Here is a 26,617-nt window from a genome sequence, read left to right on the forward strand (position 1 = left end):
TAAACTTGGATCATGATGGACACGCGCCCTTTATCTCACCCTCTGCCAATCAGTGGCTTCTTGTGACTTTACATAAGTCTTTAATCACCCTGAGCTTCAATTTTTTCCACCTACATAATGAAAAACATAGACTAGATCAGCTCTAAGATCTCTTGCAGTTCTGACATTCTTTAATGCTATTGTTTCATTTGTTTCTTTTTAACATACTGGTTGTGGTTCAGATTGAGCAAATCTTGCCCTTTATTTCAATTTATTTCTCAACCATCACCTTATTTTCAATTTTTGGTTCACAGTTCAGCTTGTGTCAAGTCTTGATTCTGAGACCATTAGTCAATCACCAAAAGTAGAGCATTTTTCTTGAGTACAATTTATTCTGCAGGCTTGCTGGAATAACTAATACACCTAACCTCCAGGACATAAGCAAGGGGTTTCTCTATAGTTGCACTTTTAATAAATTTAAGCCCAACTGAAACTGACAAAATCTTCCTAACTCCCTCCACCCACCCTGGCTCTCAGAACCCAAACCTGTTCTTCTTTATGCTTTCTCTCTTTCACTTTTGGACACGATCGTATTGTTGCAGTTATCACACTATATTAAACTTATTTGTCTGCCTCCTGTATGAGCTTGTGAGCTTCTTGAAGAAAGGGACAGAGGTTTATTTATCTTTCCTCAGCATAGCAACTGACTCACTCTAGGCCCTCTATAAAAGCTTGTTGAAGGAGCCTGGGTGGCTCAGTTGGTTAAGCGACTGCCTTTGGCTCAGGTCATGATCCTGGAGTCCCGGGATCGAGTCCCGCATTGGGCTCCCTGTTCAGCAGGGAGTCTGCTTCTCCCTCTGACTCCCCCCTCTCATGGTCTCTCTATCTCATTCTCTCTCTCAAATAAATAAATAAAATCTTTAAAAAAAAAAAAGCTTGTTGAACTTGGGGTGCCTGGGAGGCTCAGTCGGTTAAGCATCTGGCTTTGGCTCAGGTCATGATCCCAGGGTCCTGGGAATCGAGTCCTGCATCAGGCTCCCTGCTCTGGCAAATAAAAAAAAAATCTTTAAAAAAAAAGTTTGCTGAGCCAAATTGTTAATAAAAAGTGAAAGAAAAAAGGAAAGATGGGCGCCTGGGTGGCTCAGTTGGTTAAGCAACTGCCCTCGGCTCGGGTCATGATCCTGGGGTCCCAGGATCGAGTCCCACATCGGGCTCCCTGCTCAGCGAGGAGTCTGCTTCTCCCTCTGACCCTCCCCGCTCTCATGTACTCTCTCTCTCTCTCTCATTCTCACTCTCTCAAAAAAATAAATAAATCTTAAAAAAAAAAAAGGAAGGAAGGAAGGGAGGAGATGATTGGCTGCTTTATATCTGATGTCATAATCCTGTTGAGACAAAAGAAAGCAAAAGTTTTAATAGCCAGTTGGTGGTTCTTATGGCATCATAATTCTACCACCCAGCCAGGAGCCACTTGTTCTAGAGAAGTGTCATGTGACAAACATCTGGATGGAATAGGAAAAGTCTTTAATTTTAGAGTCCTTAACTCTAAATTTTACCTGCATTGGTCAACTGGGGAGATTTTAAGAAGCCAACAAAAGATTCACTGAAACCCACTCACTGTAGTGAGAGGTGTGTTTGTATGGAATTCCACGCTGCACTAAATTAAACATAAATACATACAACAAACTGCAAGGATATACAGTGGAATCCTCATCATCATTTTCAGTTCTTCCTCACTAAGGACAGTTGCCCACCCTAAGCCAGCATGGCTGAAAGAATATTCTGTCCAGCTGTGGCTTGGATGTTTTCACAGGCACCCCTGATCCTCTTCTGTGAGCTGTGCTATTCTCGTCCAACAGCTGCCTGTGTTAGGACCTTCTTTAGGGTAGGGCCTAGTGCCATCTGAAGAAAATCTCTTAACCTTTTCTCACCCACTTGCATGAAGCTTCCTTTAAATCCAGTTTTCATTGGTGGTCTTGCTGAGGTGCTTTGTCTCCATTCACAGGTAGCAAAACACTCATTTGTCCACGTACTTCGTGTTCTCTAGTCTGAGGGCTCCCTGTACTCATTTTATCAGCCTCATTAGGTCCTTTTTATTCTCAGCTACATTGCAGGAAAGGAAAAGATTTTAAGAGACAAAAAAAAAAAAAAAAAAAAAACCCACTGCCCATTGGAGAAAGAACCAATTGGTTGGGATCTGAGCTGAAGGCAGGCTCCCCCATCGCACAGAAAGCAGGGATGCTGTTTCCTGTGTCGTGCCAATAAGCCTTTCCTGCTCACAGCAACAGTTCAGAATGTTGCTATAAAATTATTTCATGCCTCTTCTTGGTTACGTGACACAAACAAGAGGAAGATTTTAATCTATCACAACTGTATCACCTTAGCACCTAAATAAACTATGGAGCTTTTGTAGCAAACACAGATTAGAATGGGGGAGCCAATTTATTGTGATTTTTGAGAGCCACAGATACTCCTCCTATCACAACACAGGTTTTCATTACCATTGTGATGGAATATTGAGGCATACTTGCCCTCAATGTTTTCAGCTCTGGAGCTAAATGCAATGGCAAATACTTGGCTCTGAAAATGGCCATTGAAGGGGTGCTCTTAGGATACATTAAGGTGTTGCAAATGTACATTGGGTGTGATCTACACTGTAAGATGTCCTTAAAGATCCCAGGAGAGGACTTGGGACACATGAGGGCAGTCCCTAAAATAAAGGACGTTGAAATAGGTTTTTTCATCACATTTGATAAACATTGACTGAATTTCTAGGTGACAGAAACATCTGCCTTAATCATAAGGCAGGATTAGACTTGGTCTCTGCTCCCTAGCATCTCATAATCTATTCAGAAGAGAGATATGTAACCATAGATCAATGTGACAAGTTACAATAGTAAATATAAAATTCTATGAAATACTGACTGATCCTTCCCTTACTTCCTCATCCAGCTCTCTGAAGAACGGATCAAAGGAAGTTGTAGAAGAGAGTGACATTTAGAGCCAGATCTGGAAGGATGGAGAAGAGTTTCACCAGGAAGAGAAGAGATGATGGAACAAAATGGACAGTAGCAAAGACACATGAAATTGCATGGACAGGCAGAGAATGATGAATGCTAGTCCAGGGTGACTGTAGGGTATTCAGGGAATCAGAGACAAGACTGTGAAGATAGTCCTGGGTTCAACTGTGATAAGTCTTGTATATCAGGGTAAAGAAGTTGATCATGATTTTGTAGGCAGTGGGGAAGCAGCAAAGAGCTGTAAACAGAAAAATGATATGTTTGAGTCTCTTTTTTATATCATATTGGTGCTCCAAGAGGTGAAATTTGGAGCAGTGTTAGACCCAGAAAGAGCTCGTACGAGACACAGATTTGAGAGTTAATGAGGTTCTTCTCTGGAGTAATGCATGGTGAGCATTAGAGTGGACATATGTCAGAGACACTTAGATGTCGGTAATATTTTTTACCCAATAGAAGAAAATTAATCCAATATTCATTCATCAGTTATTAAGTACCTATTATTTACTTGGTTCCCAGTACTTTCAGGAGCACAGAAGTTGTAACACATTCCCCCTGCTTTGTAATGAACTTACAGTCTACTCTGGAGCAAACTATACATGCATGAAAAGTAAAATAACACAAGATAGTGTATTATTAAGTATCAAAGCGTCATCATAGCAAATCAGTGCAATCGCAATTACTGGGGGGCTGCAGAAATCAGAAATTTGTGATAAGGAAAAAAATTAGGAAGGGCTTCCCAGCTAGTATCCAAAATCTATAAAGAACTTATCAAACTCAACACCCAAAGAACAAATAATCCAATCAAAAAATGGGCAGACGACATGAACAGACATTTTTCCAAAGAAGACATCCAAATGGCCAACAGACACATGAAAAAGTGCTCAGCATCGCTCGGCATCAGGGAAATCCAAATCAAAACCTCAATGAGATACCACCTCACACCAGTCAGAATGGCTAGAATTAACAAGTCAGGAAATGACAGATGTTGGCGGGGATGGGGAGAAAGGGGAACCCTCCTACACTGTTGGTGGGAATGCAAGCTGGTGCAACCACTCTGGAAAACAGTATGGAGGTTCCTCAAACAGTTGAAAATAGAGCTACCATATGATCCAGCAATTGCACTACTGGGTATTTACCACAAAGATACAAATGTAGGGATCCAAAGGGGTACATGCACCCCAATGTTTATAGCAGCAATGTCCACAATAGCCAAACTGTGGAAAGAGCCAAGATATCCATCGACAGATGAATGGATAAAGAAGAAGTGGTATATATACACAATGGAATATTACGCAGCCATCAAAAGGAATGAGATCTTGCCATTTGCAACGACATGGATGGAACTGGAGGGTGTTATGCTGAGTGAAATAAGTCAATCAGGGAAAGACATGTATCATATGGCCTCACTGATATGAGGAATTTTTAACCTCAGGAAACAAACTGAGTGTTGCTGGAGTGGTGGGGGGTGGGAGGGATGGGGTGGCTGGGTGATAGACATTGGGGAGGGTATGTGCTATGGTGAGCGCTGTGAATTGTGCAAGACTGTTGAATCACAGATCTGTACTTCTGAAACAAATAATGCAATATATGTTAAGAAAAAAAAAGAAGAAGATAGCAGGAGGGGAAGAATGAAGGGCAGTAAGTCGGAGGGGGAGACGAACCATGAGAGACGATGGACTCTGAAAAACAAACTGAGGTTTCTAGAGGGGAGGGGGATGGGGGCTGGGTTAGCCTGGTGATGGGTGTTAAAGAGGGCACGTTCTGCGTGGAGCACTGGGTGTTATGCACAAACAATGAATCATGGAACACTACATCAAAAACTAATGATGTAATGTATGGTGATTAACATAACAATAAAAAAATAAAAAAATAAAAAGAAGGGCTTCCCAGAAGAGATATCCCTTGAGCTGAGTTTTGGCGGACAAGGAGGAGAATAGCTAGATAAAATAGAGAAATAGCCACATCTGCAAAAGCACAGAGACATTAAGAACTTGATGCATTCAGGCAAACAGATGGGAACTGCAAATACCACACATGGCTGGAGTGTAGGATGAGTTTGTAGAAGGGGCAGGGAATGAGGCTAAAAAAGAGGTAGACAGGGACCAGAAAGTACAGAACTTTATGTGCTAATATAAAGAATTTTCATTGTGAAAGTTATTGGAGGATTTTCAAGTTCAGGATGAAGAGTGTCATGATTGCGTTTGTATTTTTAGAAAGATCACACTACAAAGAGTATAGAATGACTTTGAAGGTTTCGGACTGGATGGTGGTGTCATTCACTAAGGGAACACCCAAAGAGCAGATTGGGGAGGAAAGATTTTAAGTCCAATTTTTTGACGTGTTGGGCTTGAAGTGTGTGTTGGTTTCCTAAGGGCTACTGTAACAAATTTGATGGCTTCAAACAACAGAAATTTATTTTCTCACAGTTCTGGAGGTTAGAATTCAGAAAATCAGCGGGGTTAGTTCCTTCTGGAAGCTCTTAGGGAGAATCTGATCCATGCCTCTCTCCTAGCTTCTGGTGACAAGTTGTAGCATTTCTTGCCTTGTAGAAACATTACTCCAACCTCTGCCTCTGCCTTCACATTGTCTTCTCTTCTGTGTGTGTCTTTGTCCTCTCCTCCTCTTTTAAGGACACCAGTCATGAGATTTAGAGCCCAACCCAAATCCAGGGTGAGCTCTCGTGAGATATTTAACTTATTTATATCTGCAAAGACCCTATTTCCAAATAACATCACATTTGCAGGTACTGGTGATTGGGACTTGGATATATTTTTGCTGGGGGGGACACTATTCAATGCATTTATAAGGTGAATGAAGGGATAACTGTCTTCATAATCTGACTAGTACTCTAGGCTTGGTTTGCACTTCCAAAGGCACAAGGAAATGCAGAATTAAAGACTATGTTATGTTGTAGAAAGAGCAAAAACTAGTCAGAAGGATCTAGGTTCAATCCAGACTCTATATTAGTTGAAAACTTGGTTAGTCTTTTAACCTCTATGAGTCTTGATTTCTTTATTTGTAAAATGGGAATAATATGACCTATTATAAAACTGGCAGGGAAGTTAAAGTCTCATTCCCAGGTATATGGTAGATGCTATTATTTCAAAAAAAAAATAAGCTTGAAGATAACACATTTGGGAATGACCCACATTAAAGATGGGGTTATGTGAGTATACTGAGTGTTTAGACTATAGCAATTGACAACAAGAAGAACTGGGAGGTGTCCTGTCAGAGAGATGGAGATCAGCAATGAGGACTCCAAACCAACACACACTTCAAGCCCAACATGTCAAAAAATTGGACTCTAAGGGGCATTTGGCATCAAGAAAATCAATTATCAGGTATCTCACCACCTAAGTCAAAGAGAAGTTAGCAAAATGAAGGCAGGGCTTCTAGTCTTAAAAACTGGGATATCAGGCAGATTTCTAAGATGTTTATGAAGTTTCTATGCTCTGCCAGGCACTCCCGGTAAAAGGACAAGTAAGACATGAACCTTCCTGACAGAGCTCACCATCTTTCAGGTGACATCAGACAAGTAAACAAGATAAAATATAACACAACATGATGTACTACAAAAAACAGCAGAGTTAAGGGACAGACCAGCTAAAAACTGGCTGTGGGAGCCTGGGAAGGCTTTAGAGAGAATGTGACATTTGGATGGATTCTAGGAGGATGAATAGAGTGTGCTTGCCAGAGAGAAAAAGAGAAGCTCTTTCTAAGCAGAGGAAAAAGAGGCAAAGCATAGGAAGTAAGGACCAGAACTGGAGACAGGAACTGAGGATCAGTCAAAAGCCCAGTTATCTGAGTTAATAAATGAAACCAGAGCCAGAGTATTAACAGACTTACTGCTGACTCCCAACAGTTTGGGCTACAATTTGCAGTTGTCCTGGTTAAGATGCAGATTTGTCCTAGAGATCCTAGCAGCACTGAGCATAGAGATGTGAGTCAGTGGTTCTAGCATTTGGGAAAGAAGATATATAGAGATTGATGACCAGTGAGCTACTGACATTAGCCAAAATCCAGAGAGAAGGGGAAAGTTTATGAGGGATTTCTCATGCAACAGATGATCTAATTTCAACTTCACAGCAATGTTCTGATGGAAAGCAAGCAGAGCCATGAAATAACAGCCCCAGTCATCAAAAAAGCAAAACTGACCTGGTTCCTAGAGAAAGAAAGCTTTTGCCAGCTGGTCTCTTTGCAGTTTCCTGCTGACTTAGGCAGCGCTGGGGCCCAAAGGTGCTTTCTAGAAATAGTTTCAGCTACCTGTGGAACAGTTCTTACACCTCAGTTTCACTGCACTGAAAACAAAAACCAAAAAACTACGAAGAGCGTTGGATTCTATTGACAACAAGGAACAAGGAATGTGTATTCAAGTTACCTGTACATTTGGGCGGCACATTCCCGGTGTGCAGTGGGTATCCGTTAGGTTGGGTTCCCCACGATGTATATCGACAACACTGTCTCCAATACTAAATGGAAAATACACCCCCAATACCACAGAAAAAAGCATCAGACTTCACAGGCCCTCCAAAGTTAAGAAGCCTCCCTAAAGTGCTTTTCTGTCCTCCTTGAGGCCTCTCAGTTTCCAAGATTTTAGCAGGCTAATTGGCAACGTGTTAACTTCCATGCACACTGTCACCACCCCTGTCCCTATATGCTCTCCAGAACGCCCCCTTGCCACCCTGGCCAGGGAGGCCCCGGGCCATGATGCAAGGAGGACGTCCCAGCTCGGGACCGCACTAGCCCTGCGTGATGGGAATGGAGGGCGAAGGGAGAGGCGTCCTCCTTTCGGGAGAATCCAGAAGCGGCCCGAGCTCGCATGAACACCGCTGGACGGGAAGGCACGCCCCGAGGCCACAGCGCTGGATGCAGGAGCGGCTGACCCCCCACCTCACACAGAACCTCCCTTCCCTGGGGCGGGGCTGCGGGGGGGGGGGCGGTGCGGCGAGCGGCGCCCCCCCCACCGGGCCAGGGCGCAGGCGCAGGCGCGCTGGGTGCGGCGGGGAGGGCGGCGGCGCCGGGCGCGGGAAGATGGCGGCAGCGGCGGCGGCGGCGGCGGCTGAGCAGGTCTGGGAGCCCCGCCGCGGCCAGGGACAGGAGGGCCCGGGGAGGCCGGGGTCCCGCCGGTGGGGTACGGCGTGAGGCCGGCCGGCGGAGGCCGGGCCGCGGGGGCCGCGGGCCGGGCTCCGGGGGGGGGGGGGGGCGGAGCGGGCGGGAGGAGCTGTCCGCAGCCCGGGATGCTGGCGAGGGCCGGGCGGCACTGCGGGCAGGGGCTCCGGGTCGATGAGAGGAAGCAGGCGGCGGCTCTCGGCCTGGCCGACTGCCCCTTGATCGGGCTGAGAAGGGGTCGCCGCCTGAGGGGCGGGGAGGCGGCCGTGGCAGCCGGGAGCCTGCGCCAGGACGTGCCAGGGACGTGCCCGCTTCGGTGGCCAGCAAAGATGCTGGTAAAAATAGCCTCAGCCCCTGGGGGAGGCTCCTCTGACACCAGCCAAGAACCAGTCCGCTGTTGCCTGCATGTCAGCTTGGGGCCACTGCTTGTGCCTGCCATCCCCGATATGCAGGCATCAGGTTCTCCTCCCGCTTTGGTTTTGGAAATTTGGTCACCAGTTTAAAACTGCCTCCTGTGCAGTTGGTTTAAAATTATTTTTTTAATGCTTTATCAAGTATTTCCTGATCTGCATTGTAAACTTGTACCTTAGAGTAGTTTAAAAGACCATTTTCCCCCAAAAGCAAGCTATGAATATGCATACACAGGCATGCATGTGTTACATATACATATCTATAGTTGCTAGGGTATTTTGTTGTAATAAAAATAATTTTCATAGTCACTTTTTCCCTTAACTGTTATTTCCCTTTAGAAAACTATGATAGGATAGTTTCCTTTGAGAAAGTCTCATTCTGCAACGTTGTTGAAAAAATAAATGTAAGTCAAGTTGCCAGCATGCTGTTCTCAGAAAAGACTTTCTTAACGCCGTATTTGCTTTATATATCACTGGAACAGTCCTTCTAAAGGACATAAAAAAGACTTGAAATCCACCTTCAAGGAACTTAAAGTCAGACTGCCAAATAATTGCAGAGAAATCAGCGAAGGTGGCAAGCTACAGATCATAACAATAAAATAAAATCTAAAGGAATGAGTGAAAGTAAAAGGAGACAAAACTTGTTGGAGTTGTTGAGATTAAAATTGTTTTTTGGTTTTCCTGATTTTCTACCAGCTCTTGTTTTAGATGGTTCTTTTTTTCATCCGCATCACCTATTGATGCTCTGGAGGCTCCACCAAGGTTCTATTCTTGCTTTACACATAAACTGGGCAATCTGGTCCATTCCTTAGTTTCCACTTCAGAGTTAAACATTTGTGTCTCCAGCCTGAACTGAATTTTCCACAGGTACCCCAAACTCAAAAATGTACAAAACTGGATTGCATCATATTTACCGTTAAAAGGGTTACAACCATCCATTCACTTGGTTAACCTAGCTAGAAACTTGAGAGCCGGACCAGCTTAAGGGAGCTCAGAAGGGACCCACACTTGGTTTCATTTCTGCTGTCCCAGGTGTGATATTTGCAAAGGGCTTCACATTTTCTTTTTCGTCCAGACTCCACACATTTTGTTAGCAGGTCTCTAGCTGGGAGTCATCTTAGATCTCCTCTGGGTCACACTCACAGCCAATCAATCACCAGGTTCTGTAGTTCTTCCTCTTAATGCCTCTCCCCATCTTCTCTTCATCTAAAGCTCAGTCAAGCCCTCCTTCGGACTGTTAGATAAACCTGCTGTTGATATCTTCATCTCTAAACTCTTCTGTTCCAGTTCATCTCATTTTGGTACATGACTTAGATTTTGCTGTAATGCAAATCTGATTGTATCACTAACCCATTTTAAATTATCGGTAGTTCCCCCATCACCTTCGGGATAAAGTCCATTGTTCTTGACAATTCGAGTACTTATGTCTGTTCATTTACTGGCCCCTAACCATATTTCTGACCTTATTTTTTGCCCCATTTCAATATTCATCCTTTTCACCATCCACAGAAACTACCAAAATTGATTTCACACTGAGATGACTTGTACTCAAAGTTTCCATGCTCTTCCCTCTGCCTGGAATGCCTTTCTCTGTGCTTTTGCCTGGCTAACTCCTATTTATCCTCCCAAGATTCAAATGAAATCTCAGCCTTTCTTAAAAACCTTCCCCTGATGCACCTGCTTGCTAGGTAGAGCTACATTCCTCTTCTGTACCCTTTCAGTATTCTGTGCATTTGCTACCACTGCATTTACCATGTTAAACTGCCATTGTTAGTGACCCGGCCTGTCTACTCTCCTGGCCTGTAAGGAAGTTCACTGAGGGTAGGTGCTATGTCTGGCTTGTCTTGGTGATCTGAGGCATTTGGCATATAGTAACTCTTCAATAAGTTATAAATGTATCAAACTGAATAATAATGTACACGAATTGGCAGAGAAAAGAATGTATCCCAGGAGGGATCAATTTTGTCCTGTCTCTCTTTTATGTAGACCTTTATTCAAGCCCTGATTTTTAAATTGCCCATACTGCGTCTGTGAAAATTAGAGGAAAGCGTACCTCCCTTAAGGTATTCTATACCTTCAGCCAAAAAGTATCAAAATGCATATTCCACTCTAGGAACTCAGCAGTATCACTGTACCCTCACAGATGTACCTCATGCAGACACACAACCTACATAACACTCAACAACCTGTTTTGTGAAAAATCTGGTGAGTAGATTGAATTATCTTCTATAGAGCCTTCTTTACTGCTTTGTGGAATTACAAAAATTGTATCTGCTGCATTACTCACAATGATTATTCACGTCTCTTTCTATTTTCCATAAGCCCTTAACCAGCCTGCTACCTCCGCCACCATGATAAGATTCCAGTAGCCTTCTGCACTCTTTCTTGGCAGATGGCCTTGCCTTCCACATCCCAAAGAAAAAGAATGTTTTCTCTCCTGGGTGTGAACTGTTTCATTGAAGTGGGAGCCTTTCCTTAAAGCTTATTCTTTTCTCATTTATTCTGTATCACTTTCTTTCCTGCCTCCTAGAGGGTCTCATTTCGTACATTATCCTGCCCTATTGTGAGATCTTTGGTCTTTGCCCCTCTTGGCATCTTTCCCTCTGCCATCAAACATACAAGTCTTTCCCCAAATTGGGGGGTGGTGATGGTTACTAACAGCAACAACAAAGGCACAGTTTTCCTCTGACAGTACATAATTCTTTAGCTACATTTTTCCTCTTTTCTCTTTCTGGACTGGAAAATAGATGTATACATGTGGCATCTTTTCGGACTGTGTCCGGCTTACCAATTTGCTACTCAGAGTTCATCTTTGAAGGTTATAGAACACTTCTCGGCAAAGCAAGTTCAGCAACACTGCACATTCTTGGTTTTCTTACTATTCTTTGTATTTCTCATTTTCTACTGTAGCTGCACATTTAAATTTTCCCAAGACTGTGTCCTTGGCCCTTTGTTCTCTTTCCTGTATGCTGTTTTTCACAGTAAACTGATGCATTATCATGGATTTAATTTACCTAGAGGCTAGGGACTCTCAAATCTGTATCTCTAGTCCTGACTGATCTAATACCCATTCCATCCTTCCCCTTGCCTTTGAGTCATGTGGTTATTTCTCATTTAGTTTAAGTTCAACATATGTAGAATCTTCTCCCTCCTCCATTCCCCATATTTAGCTAGTCACCATTCAGTAAACATGAGATTCTTTGAAGCTGGCTGCAAATTCAGTCAGCTCCTCTCACGAAGTATGTTTTTAACCTATCCTTTCTCGTCCCCCCTGAGTTGAAGCCCTCGTTACCTCGTTACCTCAAACCTCCATTACAACAACATCCCCAACAGCCTACTCACTGGTAGTCCTGTTTCCTCTCTCTCCTACAAACACCTACACATTTAGCATCCTGAAATGTATGTCATTCCAGGGACTCCCGGTTAAACAGACAGAAAGACTAGAATTTGTACCCGGCAGTCCAAGAATTTTCTCAACCTGCCTTACTTCTCCCTGCGTTGCCGGCTCTGACCCACCTACTTCCTGTTTCCTTGAAAACAAGTGCAAAGCCATCCTGTGTCTCCTCCCGTTGAACTCCACAGCATATGTTGGCCATACTACTGATTCTGGCACCTGAACACACAGAATCCATTATTGCATTGCTAACTATTTTATACCCAAATCACATTTGTAATAGCTAGAGAATAAGGATCCTGTCTTATATTTCTTTAGTATTCCTATTTGTGGTATTAGTGTTTAAGCATAAAATATTTAACAAATGCCTACTCAATAAATAAGTTTTCTCAGAGCTCTAAAATATATGTAAGTTGGGCAGTATCCACTTCTACCCATTTTGTGTTCATGAGGTATTACCAAAAGTGTTTTTCACCCATAGTCTAAGTTAGAGGTTCTCAAACGTTTTGGTCTCAGGTTATTTTTATGCCCTTAAAAGTTAACTGAGGATCCCAAAGAACTTTTATTTATGTGGGTTATATTCATTGATATTTACCATATTAAAAATTAAACCTGAGAAAATTTGAAACACAGGAATACACAAGCACACATTCCGTTAGCTTTAGAACATTGATATCATCACATACAGTCATTTAGCCTCTGGAAAACTCCACTGAACATTCATGAGAGAAGGAGAGTAAGAAAGGTAAATAACATCTTGGTATTAGTTTGAACATAGTTTTTACTCTCTAGGCTCCTGTAAGGGTTCAGGGGGCTTCTCCCGGTCTCCCCTGCCCATACTTTGAAAACTGCTGATCTAGGATAATGTTAGCTTTAGCCAATTGGGGTGATAAATAGCAAAGTGTGTCAGCCTTTCCAAATTCTTTTCTTATAAATGAAAAATATATATACATGATATCTATCTATCTATCTATCTATCTATATATGAAATGAAACAAATCACTGTAAATCATTAGTTAAAAAGATGACCCACTGTGGAATGTATATGTCAACTCTTCCCCCAGAGGAGCTAACTGTACACTTTAAGGACACTGGGACTGTTCAAAGCAAAGGGTGGAAGTGTGTTATCAAAGAGTCACACTAAAAGGTTCTTCTCCACTCCCCCTCTAAGCATACGAATGTCCTGACTTGGAGCCTACAACTCAGCATGACTTAAAGTTTATTCATGGAAAATATGTCACTAATCAGTTCAGCTTTCTTTCATTAGGAATTTGCACTTCATAAATGCATTGAAAAGAGTGGGTATGGCTGTTCCAATGTGTTGTATTTTGTTTTTAGCAAAGTTCCAATGGTCCTGTAAAGAAGTCCATGCGTGAGAAGGCTGTCGAGAGAAGGAACGTCAATAAGGAGCACAACAGTAATTTCAAAGCCGGATACATTCCAATTGATGAAGATCGCCTCCATAAAACAGGATTGAGAGGGAGAAAGGGCAGTCTAGCCATCTGTGTCATTATCCTCTTGTTTATCCTGGCTGTCATCAATTTAATTGTAAGTATGTGGTACAGAATTTTCTTGTTTTTAATTACCATGGGAAATTTTTTAGTGAAATCATGGACTTTGTTTCTGTACTTTCTTTTGAAACCCTCTTACTTTCTGCTTTTCTGTACATGTTTTATCCCTTATTAAGTTTTTTTAGATGCAGTTACCCTTCACAGTGTGTACAAAGAGCCCCTGACTTGCTTACTGTCCAAAATATTGTCTAACAGAATCCTGCTTTCCAAATTTCACACTCAAGAGCGCATTTTATCAGATGTTTCTTCTTCTGATATATACTTTGAAAACAACAAGAGATTCCATCTTTTACACACTTATAGAAAAGACCGCTGGCCTTTTTTTTTTTTACTTATTATTAAGGTGTGGTTAACATACAGTGTTATTATTAGTATCAGGTGTACAACACAAGGGATTTGACGGTTCTGTACATTACTCAGTGCTCACTGTAAGTGTAGTCACCATCTGTCACCATATAGTGTTGTTACAACGTTATTGACTATATTCCCTGTGCCGTACTTTGCATCTCTGTGACTTATTTTATAAGTCTGTGCCTCTTCTTATTGAGTTGTCATAAATGTGTTATATATTTTAAAAACCTAGTATGCTAGTATTACCACATATTAATTTTATTTAGAAGAAAATGTGCATGGAATATTCCCTTTAACTTTTGAAAGGGTAAAGTCAGCTCGGTAGAAGAGACCTTTGCCATCATGACTTTTGAAAGGGTAAAATCAGCTCGGTAGAAGAGACCTTTGCCATCATGACTTTATTGCCTTCACCTCTCCTAGAAAATATAATCCTTTCTGTTTTCAGTCAGCTTTGCCTAAATTTAGTCTCACCTCCTCAACCAGATTTTAAAATTGTAAATCCTTGTTTGACAGCAGAGGGTAATGTTTTGTAGTCTTAAGTCTCTGTTGTCAAAGAAGGAAAGGATCTGGTAGGCCAGTTTACACTAAAGTGCTGAAGACCCGGTATGTTGCCTTTTCCAAAGATACTTGCTTTTCTAAAGAAGAAGACTTACTCCAAGGTTGTAACTATCTGAGGATTAAACTTGCACCCCTGTGGCATGTGTGTAGATGACATATTCAGAGGGTGGCTATTGGTATACTAATGACTGATGAACATGGGCTACAGTGGTTCTGAAGTGATTCCATTTATTTTTATTTTTGACTTCTAATACTTTTAAGCCAGTCCTTTATATTTTATGTACATCCAAAACATTTGTGTCTAATTCTTCCCTTAAGTTGGAAAGAGCTGGTAACTGTAAATAGTTTACTAGGAGCATATGTTCTGAATTTATTTTATTTTATACATTTATTTGTTGTTGTTGGAAACTTCTGATTAAGATGGCAAAATGAAGACATTTTTATACCCTTCCTCTTTAAAAAGCTCATCCAAAGGTGACAGTGTCAGGAAACAGAAATATCTTGAAAGAACGTGAGAGGCAACCAAATCCTAAACCATTATATAAGAAGACAAAAAAGCAGGAAGCGAAATGGCAGCTAACTTACCAGAGAAGAAACTGCTTCTCTGTGTTGGGGATGGGGCTACAGGGTGTGTTGGTGAAAGTGCCATGCAGAATCATCAGGAATTGGAAATACAAGTACCATGAAAAGCAGGAGTGAGGCAGGAACTGAAAACAGCTTTTTGAGAACCCTGTAGAAGGAGCCATGAGATCCCGAGCCTTCCTGTCCCTTCCAGCCAGCAGTTAGGCAACCTCGCCCCCTAACCCCACACGGTACGTTATAGAAGGGAGAGGATTCTTCCTGTCTGAGGATGCTACGCAGAAGAGGGTAGGGATGGGTTTCCATGCTGGAAGTGGGGAAGTCTGAATCCTGAGTGCTGAGACTCCATTTCCCAGATCTCTAGCTCTTTTCTCAGCCTCTGTCTCCAGCTGCCTGGCGCCAGGCTTATGTCCCCCAGGCGAGAGAGAAAATAGCCTGCTCTGGAGAAACGGAAGCATCTGGAGAAAAAACCTGTAGATACTGACACTTGGCAGGTCCCAGTGAAAAAGCCACCTAATCTCTTACTGTTTAGCCTGTCACAAGTCCCACCCCACACATAGAACTTTCTGTGCACTTCTTTAAACCTCACTGATAAATATGAACACTGAGTCACCAGGGATCAATGGATTTTTTGGGAAGCTCCCAGAATTGAAAAATGATGGAGACCAAAAACACACCAACCATGGGGAAAATAGGAATTCAGGGAGATAGAGAAAAAACAATGAATGACAGAAAACTTAAAAAGCTAAAACCAGTATTTTCAGAGAAATGAGAGACTATGACATCCACGAAACAAGAATAACATGCCATTAAAAAGGAGCAATTAAAGAATAAGGAAGAACTTGTAGAAATACATAAGAATGGATGGATAGATGGAGAGAGAAAGAGATTAGAAGATAAAGAAAAAGAACCCTTCCAGAAAGCTCAACAAAATTAAAGAATCAATCCAGGAAGTGTAACATTCTGTTAATAGGAGTTTCAGAAAGAGATAAGAAAGAATACTGGGGAGAAAGTTATCAAATAAATGAACCAAGAAAATTTCCTAGAACAGATTGAAGACTACCGTTCTGGGTCCAGTGGCATGCATAAAAAAAGAATCACACCAAGGCCGTTCCTGTGAAATTTAAGAAAACCGGAGATAAAGAGAAGATCCTAAAATCTCCCAGAGGAAAAATAGAAACAGGTTATGTATGAAGAATACAAAATCAGAGGCGTCGGACCTCTCAAATGCAGCCCTACAAACCAGACAGCAAGACAGCAAGGGCCTTCAAAATTCAGAAAATAACACCAAACCTAGAAATGTCTATCAAGCTAGACTATTAATCAAATGTGAGGGCTTATGTGGACATTTTTTAACCATGCACACTCAAAATTTCCTTCATATAGATTCCTTCTAAGGAGGCCACTGGAGGAGGTGCTCACCGCAAGAAGGCACTAACTCCCAGAAAGCTGAAGGTAGGGATGCAGGAAATTGGGTATCCAACGCAAGAGAAGGACGGAAGGAAGTTCCAGCATGAAAGCGAAGGAAAAGTTCACAGTTAACAGCTGTGTTGCAGACCCAGGAGGAATAGTCCGGATTGGAGCAAGAAGATCAGAGTTCCAACAACCTTTCCTGAGAGAGAAAAACAGAACTCATAGAATAAACTATCTGAGAGGTTTGGATTCGGAGAACCTTTTACTGAGTGTCATTTTATAGAAACATTGGAGGTTTTGAAAAGATTTAGTCGGGTTTTCAAAGAAACTAAGCAAATGTGGTCCAGTGCTGAAGAAGGACAAATATGAAACTCCAAGAGACGCAGAGTACAAGAAAGGAAGTGCTCTCTTAGTTACAGTATTTGGCTTAGCAGTGAACGGTACTTACACGATTGCAATACTAAAAATACTGAACCTGGGTCTTGCCAGCACTTGAGATGGGACCCGGGGGAGAAGAAATATAAATGAGATAAATTCTCATCTGCTAAAGGAGGAAATTAATAGATAAAACCTCCAATTGATGAGTGAAGAAATAATGTATCACTTAAAAATCTGGAATAAATTCTAAATGAAATACCTAAAATTGTTGCAAGTGGCTGTCACCAGATAAGATGTGGAGAGAGCAGAAGAAATAAGAAACTGCTCTTTCAGCACTTTTTGACTTTTAGCTATTTGCCTGTAATACCTTGATAAAAATAAACTGGGTTTTATTTATAAGTGGAAAACCAACTGATGTGTTCGTATCACTGATGAGACATCTTAAGGAAGTTTAATCCTTTGGCAATTACCTTTTCTGTTTGTTTTCTAATTATGTTAAATGTATGCTACCTATTAGCAGGGGTCTTGTTTTCTCTTTTAGATAACACTTGTTATCTGGGCTGTGATTCGCATCGGACCAAATGGCTGTGACAGCATGGAGTTTCATGAAAGTGGCCTGCTTCGGTTTAAGCAAGTGTCTGACATGGGAGTTATACATCCCCTTTATAAGAGCACCGTAGGAGGAAGGCGAAATGAAAACTTGGTTATCACTGGCAACAACCAGCCTGTAAGTTATCGTATCAGTTGAGGGACATTAGAGAAAAATTCTTTGTAAAAACCTAGAGTTGATTATTGGAAATGGGTATTTTCCTTGAGAGAATATTCACAAGCATATTTAATAATGCTGGTCTTATAATCTGTTAATATTACATGCTTTCTTAATATCTTAATATGGTAGTAGCATTTTCTGTAATAGATTAATTATTCTAAGAATAGAGTGTTCTCTTTCTCCTCCATGCAAGGTAACCAGCAAACAAAGCACCTTCCCAGGTTGGAATACCCTGTACTTTCTGGGAGTCTAGAAGGGAATATGCCAATCGGGTCAGTGGCAGCCCATGCCAGGTGGCTGCCGTAACATAGGTTTTCAATGGACTAGAACCTCAAGGAGGTAATCTTACCACCCCCTGTCCATCTTAGGTCCAGGTCTGTCTATGTGTCCTGTTGTGACCCATGGATTTGTGCAGAGCAGTATAAGCAAACAAGCATATAAACCCTCATTTGAAAGAACTCTTTTCCCAAGTAGAGAGGGGACAGACAGATGCAGTTAAAATTATTTGAAGTTAGTCTATTATTACAAAGTGTTTTTGATAATGTTCTTGATGAATTTTGGATGCTGTCTCCTTTGAAAACATATTCATGATAAAGTGTTTTCCTGAAGATTGTTTTTCAGCAAGGAACAACAAAGCTCAGTGTAGAAAAGAACAAAACTTCTATTACAAGTGACATTGGTATGCAATTTTTTGACCCGAGGACTCAGAATATCTTATTCAGCACAGACTATGAAACTCATGAGTTTCATTTGCCAAGTGGAGTGAAAAGTTTGAATGTTCAAAAAGCATCTACTGAAAGGGTATGATTTATTTTGTTTACTTTATTAATGGAAGAGAATTGCAGTCTAAAGTTACAAAGCGGGTGGGGAGTTTTGCTGTTTTATAGTGATGTGAAAGAATAAATTCTGGAATAGTGGGGAGGATTGATTAATTCTAGATTTGTCATCTGATCATTATCAAATCACATCTCTCTATCTCAACACCTATAAAACGTGACTGAAAACACTTGCCTTTCATATTCCATGGCTGAAACTCCTGTTCCTCTGTGTCTGATAATAATTCTCACTTTAATTTAGAAATGCTTTTTATTCCTTTTTTTTTAATTTTCAGATTACCAGCAATGCTACTAGTGACTTAAATATAAAAGTTGACGGGCGTGCCATCGTGCGTGGAAATGAAGGTGTATTCATTATGGGCAAAACCATTGAATTTCACATGGGTGGTAATATGGAGTTAAAGGCAGTGAGTATTTCTTAAGAGTTTTAGAGAATTATTAGATTCTTGGACACATAAATCTATATGTGGAATAGTATACACTTATTAAAAATGGTAATGTAGTTGTATATTTTTTGACATGGAAAGATGTTCAAAATGCACTTTAAAGTGAAAGAAAGTTACAGTTTGTGAAATATCTCATTTTCATTTTTCAATACATATGTACATTTTTAGAAACCTGGAAGGGTATGCCAAAATGTCAACAGTGGTTGGCTATGGGTAGCAGGATAACAGATAATTTTATTTTTCTTTCTGCTTGCCTCTTGTTTTCTAAAACAATTTTTTATAACATGATACCTATATTATTTTAAAAGGCAAAAATAAATAAATTTCCAAAATTCTGGAAGAATTCTCAAAGTAAGAATTATCATAGGAAGTATCCATTCCCTGAAGTTGTTGGAGTTTTTTTTAATTAAAGATTTTTCATGCCTTTTCCTGAGTTTTATATCTAGCTATGTGAAAATCAATTAGCAAATGTACAAAATGTTTTTATTTACCCATCTATTATTAACTGCAAAGGAAAATGATTTTGCCTTTATTATAGCTATTGAAAAGTGAAGCTTTGTCCTTCACAGATTATATCTGAACTTCAGTAGGTAACATATCTCATATAAGGGAGCCAGAAATCCAAAAACGGTTTACCTGCTCACAGTTTTGATCAAAGCATATTTATTCAAAATGTCTTTGGCCACCTGCTATATGCCACTTAACTAAAGCTAATTAAATTTATTTTACCAAGCATCATATATGACAAAAATAAACTTAAACCTAAGGACTTGTAAAATAATTATTTCTTTTATTTAAATTTAATTTAATTTAGAAAAAAGCTTTAAAAAATTAAGCTTTCCATTTTCATAAATAGCTTTCTCCTCTAAAACACGTATTACAATTTCTAAATAATAAAGATAAACATAAATGTGTTTCTTGCCAGAAACTCAATAGCAATACTGAGTATTTTTTGCATGTATTGTAGTAAGAAGCCATTCCTCTGAGAGAATAGTGTTGAAGAACGGTCATAGTGGGGCTGTTCTTCTCAGCACTGGAAACTCAAAGAAGCAAGAGGTGTGATAGATTTGCATATAGCCATTAGCAAGTTACCTAAATCTTTTCTTTCTTTCTACCTGAAAATTCTGTCTGTTGTTGATATGGGAAACATTAAGATACTTTGAAATACACATACATACATATCAGTTTCTCCACATGTTAAAGAAAAACAAGCCCCCAGTACTGAAAAGATAATTAGCTTTATAATCCAGTTAATATCAGTGGCTAGTTTTTAAGTGTATAGCTAATTATTAAAAAAATTTGTTTTAATTTTATCAATTAAACGCATTTAAAGAATAACTGCTCTAGCAATTTAAAGAAAGTTAAATGACCACAAGATGGCAATATTGGAACAAAATTTCAGATTTCATCACTTAAGGATTCTCTTTATTCCATATGCATACTAACACTACATAGTCAATTAGCTATTTCCATTTCTTCAAACCCAACTTTGTCTTATTGCTTTGAATGCCTTCTATAACCTGATGACTCTCAAATTTGGAACTCCTGCTTTAATCTCTCCTCTGAACTAAGACTCACATACCCAGCTGACTTTGTACCTTCTCCACTCCAGTGCATAATAGGCATCTCAAATTCAACAAGTCTAAAATCTTCATACCCTTCCTCTCTCCCCAGATATGCCTTTCTTTCAGTGTTCCCATCTTGTTAAATGGTGCCCATCAGTCCATCAGAAAAGCCTTCTGGCTCTAACTTCTGGCTGCTTCTCATTGCCTCCACCACCACCACCGACGGTATAAACCACCAACCACATCCTGCTGCACTGTTGGAACAGCTTCCTAAATGGTGAATGCTTCCTCATTCGCCCCTGTAGTCAGTCCTCTATACAGCAGCCGGAGTGATCCTTTCTCAGAGATCACATCACTTCCACATTCAGATCCCTCCAAACGGCTTCTCATCTAATTGGGGATAAAACTCAAAGTCCATTCCCTTCCCTAACATGTCTGGCCCTGAGTTATTTCTTTGACTCATCTACCAGTCGACTCCCTTGTGCTCTCTGCTCTAGCCGCACTGGCTTCTATGGGTTCCTCGAACACATAGCACATCTTCACACGGGGGCCTTTGCATGTATTGGGTCCTCTGCCTAAAGGGCCCTTCCCCAGTTGCCCACATGGCTTACTCATAGCAGCCAGTTTCCACTGCACTGTGACCTTATCAGAGAGGCCTTCCCTGACCACCCTCTGTAAATAGAGCCCCTGCCTGGTCACTCTCTCTCCACTTACCTTTTTTCCTCCAGTGATGTTTTATTTATTTTACCTGTTCACGTGTTTATTGTCTGCCCCTCCCCATGATAATGTCAACTGTATGAGAACTCAGACTTAGCTCTCTGTTGATTGCTATATCCTCAGCACCTAAAATAGTATCTAGCACATAGTAGACATTGAATAATTATTTGTTGAATGAGTGAAAAGAAAAGGAAAGAGGGGAGAAAGAAGGGAGAGACAGACTTAGGAGTTCCCCCAAAAAAAGGGCCTACAGTTCAAGAATGTTCCTGAAACAGTGGGCTTGAAGAAGAGAACCTCAAGGTGGTTTTCTTTGAGTGCCTGGTCTTCAGAATTCTCTGGTTTGAATCTTTATTTGTGGTGGTGTAAAAACATTAGAAATTAAAATTAATTTTCTGTTGGAGAAAAACAGTCTTTTTCTTCTTATCATCAGAAACCTACCAGCCACTAACTTTGTAAAAACTCTCTTAGGAAGTAACAAATGAAAATTATCTGTATCAGTCTTATGTACTTAGGAATTTTGATAAATTTTAATAAAATGTGTTATAACTATTGATACACTTTATGAACTAAAGAGGTCACTAGTTGAATCTTGACATTGGTTTTGTTTTCTTTGTTGTGGTTTTGGTCATGACTTTACGGTTTTTTACTACTTATTTTTCTTGTTAATATTCTAAGTTTTGTTTATTAATTTTGTTCTGTCACCACTTGTGGAGGTAAATAAATCATACCATTATTCTCCTAATAGGAAAACAGCATCATCCTAAATGGAACTGTGATGGTTAGCACAAGTCGCCTACCTAGTTCCTCCAGTGGAGACCAGTTTGGGACTGGCGACTGGGTGCGCTACAAGCTCTGTATGTGTGCGGATGGAACGCTCTTCAAAGTACAAGTAACAGGCCAGAACATGGGCTGCCAGATCTCAGACAACCCCTGTGGAAACACTCACTAGAAGAACCCGGGAATTCACCCATGTGTTCATATCTTGACTTGACTTTTTTTAAGAGTGTGCATGCAAGTCATGTTTTTAGAGAGTTTGCAATAATTCTTATTTTATCTACAGAGCACTACTGTATCTATTATATAATCTCCATATTTAAAAGAGCTCTCAGAGAGCCTAAATTTTAATACATTTCATTAAGTTGCACTGATCTTCAAATTACAGTTCTAAAGTAATTATCAGAAGTGAATACAAGCAAAATTAATCTTTAAAGAAGTATTTTTAAAATCCCGCTGTTCCTTGTCTAAAGGATAAAGGGGTGAAGCAACTGTTTAGACTCGATATAAGTAAATTTTGGTGACTAATGGAGAGATACACCCACTTAAGATGTTTGAAAGGTACACCATTAATAAATGTTACATGCTCCATCTTTGGGCTTCTAAGAGAAAAGACAGATTTTTAGTGCATTAATTTTCAGCTGTATTCTCAATGCAAGTGAAGTCATTAAAGAACTTCACATATGTAAGCTGGTAAGAAACTATGGTTTCTTAGTTTTGCGTTAGGATGAAAATACTCTAATAGAATGGAATTTACTCTAAAAGAACAGAATTTGTTAAATATTGATGAGTACGAAGTGTTCACAATGTGGTAGAAATTGAAACACCATCCCAGCTTAAACTGTTAAATCCTGATGACAGCTGAGCATCTGACACACCCTAGGCCCTGTCCCAGGCACTGCATCTGTAATGTCACTGATTCTCACCACAGCTCTGGATGTAGGTGTTATTATCCCAGTTTTTCCCCTTAGGAAACTGAGGATCAGAGAAGTTAAGAAACTTACCGAATGTCACATAGGAAATAGCCGGCCGGATTGGGATTAGAACTTGCTTGTGATTCAAACCTAAATGTACCTGCTTCCAAATACCGTGTTCTTTTTACTATCTGCACTGAAGTCTTAATATTTAAAACTCTAGAAAAATGAACAGAGACTAATTCAAACTTACCTAAGCAGATAAGAATCCAATAAAACAACCATGCTTACTCTAGTTAAAAAAAAACCAGTCAATCTCATGTCAAAAAAAAAAAAAATGGCCAACTGCTGTCAGGTTTTAAACTAGCTTAAGCCAATTCCAAAATATTATACTACAGAGAAGTCAAACTAGCCTAGTTGGAGGTTACTGCAGTGTCATAACTGAAGGGCCTTGGCACCTGGGAATGCCTGAATTGGGTAAAAGGGTCACTAAGTTATTTATACCCTCAGGCTTCAGGGCAACACAGTGAGAAGTGGGAGGCCATGGCCCCAGGCAAGTCCCTGGGCTGGGAATGGCTGGTAGTTCACCCCAGTGAGCCATTCAAATAGCACCCATTGCAGTGTGCACCAGGCCTTGAACAAAGTCGGGCCGCACTGGTGTAACGGATGCTGATACAGAAAATTAATCTTTAAGTAACTTTTGAGTAAGTATGAGAACTGATCTCTGCTCCTCATATCACAATCCCATTGTAGTGATTTACAACCCTCAAGCCAGTTGATTTTTAATGCATTTTATATTTGACTTAAAAGGAACTCTGGTATTATTAATTACACACAGAGCATCAGGGGCTGAGTTTTCAAAATAGTTTGCTGTAAAATAAACAGTAGAGATAAATCATAAGCCCCACTCTGCATTCAAGTAGAACAGCATTCTCTCGTGGTCACTTTGAACTGTGTAGATAAGAAAATCAAGACAAAAAACAATTTGCATTCAATCTAGTCACAGTTCTCTCTGATAGAAGAACCACATGCCTTAGAGATTATGAAGTCATTAAAGTATACTAAAAGATATCGACTTACTATATAATATGGAGTGCAGTTTTTAAATGAAGGAAAAAAGTGAACTTTATTTTTTTATTTAAATTCATTTAGCCAACTTATAGTACATCATTAGTTTCAGTTGTATTGTTTAATAATTTATCAGTTGCATATAACACCCATTGCTCATCACATCACGTGCCCTCCTTAATGCCCATCAGCCAAAAAGTGTACTTTATGACCTCTGAGTGTTATTGTTGTGATATTCAGATCTTATTTGAATATATTCAGTGTCATTTCATATTTGAATGATGTTCAGAAAAATCCATTGGAATTTTCATTCAGATGCTTAGTATATTTTAATTTTACATTCTTTACTTGTCTGCTCTATTTAGATTTGTTTTGAAAGTCTCTTTAAATATTTTTGCAAAAATCACAAAACACTACATTACGAAGTATTATTTATTGAATATAATTCACAAAGCAATCTATTTTTACTCGTCCTTGAAAAATACTTGTGTTTTTGATACATCTCCATTAAGTGCTTTTAACATGAGAGGATATTTTAATGTTTTTATAGAACTGATTGTAAAGGTAACAGGTATGGTATTTTAGGACACTTTGCAGGTAGCCGGTAGCCCTTGCCTTTTCACTGAGATGTAGACCTGGAAAACTCACTGGAAATGAGATCAAGAACAAACCGTCCATTTCACTTGTGATCTGTTTTGCATAATGGTAAAGCTTCAGCTCCTCATTCTCACCACCAGATGGTAATTTTCAAAAACCGAAATGTTAACTTTGCCTCTTTCTTCTGGTGGTTCATCCCCTGCATTGAGCACTGATGGAAAAAGCAGCCGACTCAGGAAAGTAGATAAAGTAAAGACAGGCTCTCAGGAGAGGGGGGTAGATATGCTTGTTTAAATAACCGCAGTACTTCAGAGATAGGTTGCAATGGCAAGGGAGACAAATGAAATAAAAGCAAAGTATTTCAGAAACCGTCCAATGGGCAGCTAGGGAAATGCAAACAACACAAGGTGGGGTCTGCCTATATATAATCTGCAAGATTTAAAAATATCCTTATTTGTATTCTTTTTGCATTATGAAAAAAATAAATTTTGTGTGATACTTCTGTTGATGAAATGTGGAAATTCTACCTAGCTTTGAATGAATTGTTTTCTTAAGAACGTTATGGTGCTAAACTTAACAAAAAAGAGACCGTTGAAATGCTGATAATTTTGGTAGTCTTTTAAAAAGTGTTGAGGACACGAGGCCATATAGCTCGGGGGTTAGAACACTGGTCTTGTAAAAAGTGTTGAGGAGGCAAAGACTACAAATTATGCCCTACAAAAACCTATAACTCTGTTTCGGATTGCTACCCTGAGTTTCAGTTAACTCAGTTTGTAATAACTATTAATGATCTCTGTTTACAATAAAGATTCTGTAAATTGTGTGCTGTTGAATTTTTAATGGTTAAAATTCTAGCAGATTTCTACATAATCATACAAACATGATGAATTTAACTATAGCTTGAGAATACCTAAATGCATTGGTGTTTATGTAATCTGTCTGGAATCCTGGAAGTCCTAGCTCGAAGCTGTACAGTTCCTGTTTGGATAGTCCTACCTTCTGTGCATTGCAGACTCTCTCTAGTGGCTCCTCCCTCCGTGTCCCAGGGGAATGTGCACACTGTCACTGTGGCAAGAGGCCAGAGCCTGGAAGATGAAAATGTGAAGGTTTGCCAAGGGCAGGCAGGCTCCAAGGGTGGATGGGTGGAGCCTCAAAGGCTCAGGTCTAAATCCCCACCTGGCTAGATCCAGAAAGAGACCCATTTGAAAACTGCCTAAGGACCTAAGGTATGCCTTAGAAACTGTTAACTGTTGTGGTGTTCTTCCTACATCTTATCTAACATACCTTCTGCTTTCTTCCTATTGTTTTAACTTCTCTTTTATAGAAGAATGGCCCTTGGTTTCTGCTGTACTTTGTTTTTTCTCCAGCCTTCTCCCTCTCTCTCTCACTCTGACACACACACCTCCGATATCTCTAACTGCTTCCTCATACTTAGGCTTGAATGTGTCCATTTAAAGACTGACATTTTACCTAATTGTTTCCAATTTCCTTAGAAAGTTTTCTGGAGTTCTTAGGGGTTCTTTACCTAGTACATAAAAGTCTGTAGTATACATAATTTTTCTTTACAAATCAATGTATTTCATTTTAAGACAAAATTATCCTTATCTAGCTTTTTTGAACTCATTTATTAATGTATAAATCTCTTAACTTAAAAAGAAGCAGGTCAATGAAAATCTTTAACTTATGCCCCCATAAGTATTTTTCAATCATACGTTTCTCTTCAATACTGCAAAGTAACGTGCCTGTGAATGATGACTATATTTTTTGGTTGTTCATATTGTTACATTAACTTGGTATATACGATTGTATTTACAATGATTGCAGCTTTGCATATAGAAACATATCTTTCTGGCTGTACAAATTAATTCAACTTCCGGTATTTTGTAAGAGGCACACTATAAAAATAAATCACTCCTCCATGCTGCAGGGCACCTCTACAGTTCATGGCCATGTGTACCTGGATTTAGGTGCCCTTCAAAATGTAGGAGAATTGACCTTGTATAAAACCAAAGTTTAAAAGTTACATGTTAAATTTCATTCACTCCATGCATTTATTCATCCAAACAGCATAGACAGACTGCAGACTATTGAAAATATAAAACATGAGGAGAAGGGGGAAGCATTATATATATATATAATAACATATATAATATATATATGATATATAATATA

General features: G+C 39.9%; 1 protein-coding gene across 1 annotated transcript; it reads left to right on the plus strand.

Moving 5' to 3' along the window:
• Window positions 1-8,004: 8,004 nt before the first annotated feature.
• On the plus strand, window positions 8,005-25,266 carry SGCB (sarcoglycan beta). The gene is made up of 6 exons (XM_028100502.2): window positions 8,005-8,063; window positions 13,248-13,457; window positions 17,301-17,486; window positions 18,138-18,329; window positions 18,640-18,771; window positions 21,838-25,266. Exons 1-6 carry the CDS (start codon window positions 8,028-8,030, stop codon window positions 22,039-22,041), a joined length of 960 nt encoding a protein of 319 aa, XP_027956303.1. The 5' UTR covers window positions 8,005-8,027; the 3' UTR covers window positions 22,042-25,266.
• Window positions 25,267-26,617: the final 1,351 nt, after the last annotated feature.

Source organism: Eumetopias jubatus, unplaced genomic scaffold, assembly GCF_037043125.1.
Source record: "Eumetopias jubatus isolate StellerSeaLion01/CBP00866 unplaced genomic scaffold, mEumJub1_p1.0 scaffold_2, whole genome shotgun sequence".
Lineage (NCBI taxonomy): Eukaryota > Metazoa > Chordata > Mammalia > Carnivora > Otariidae > Eumetopias > Eumetopias jubatus.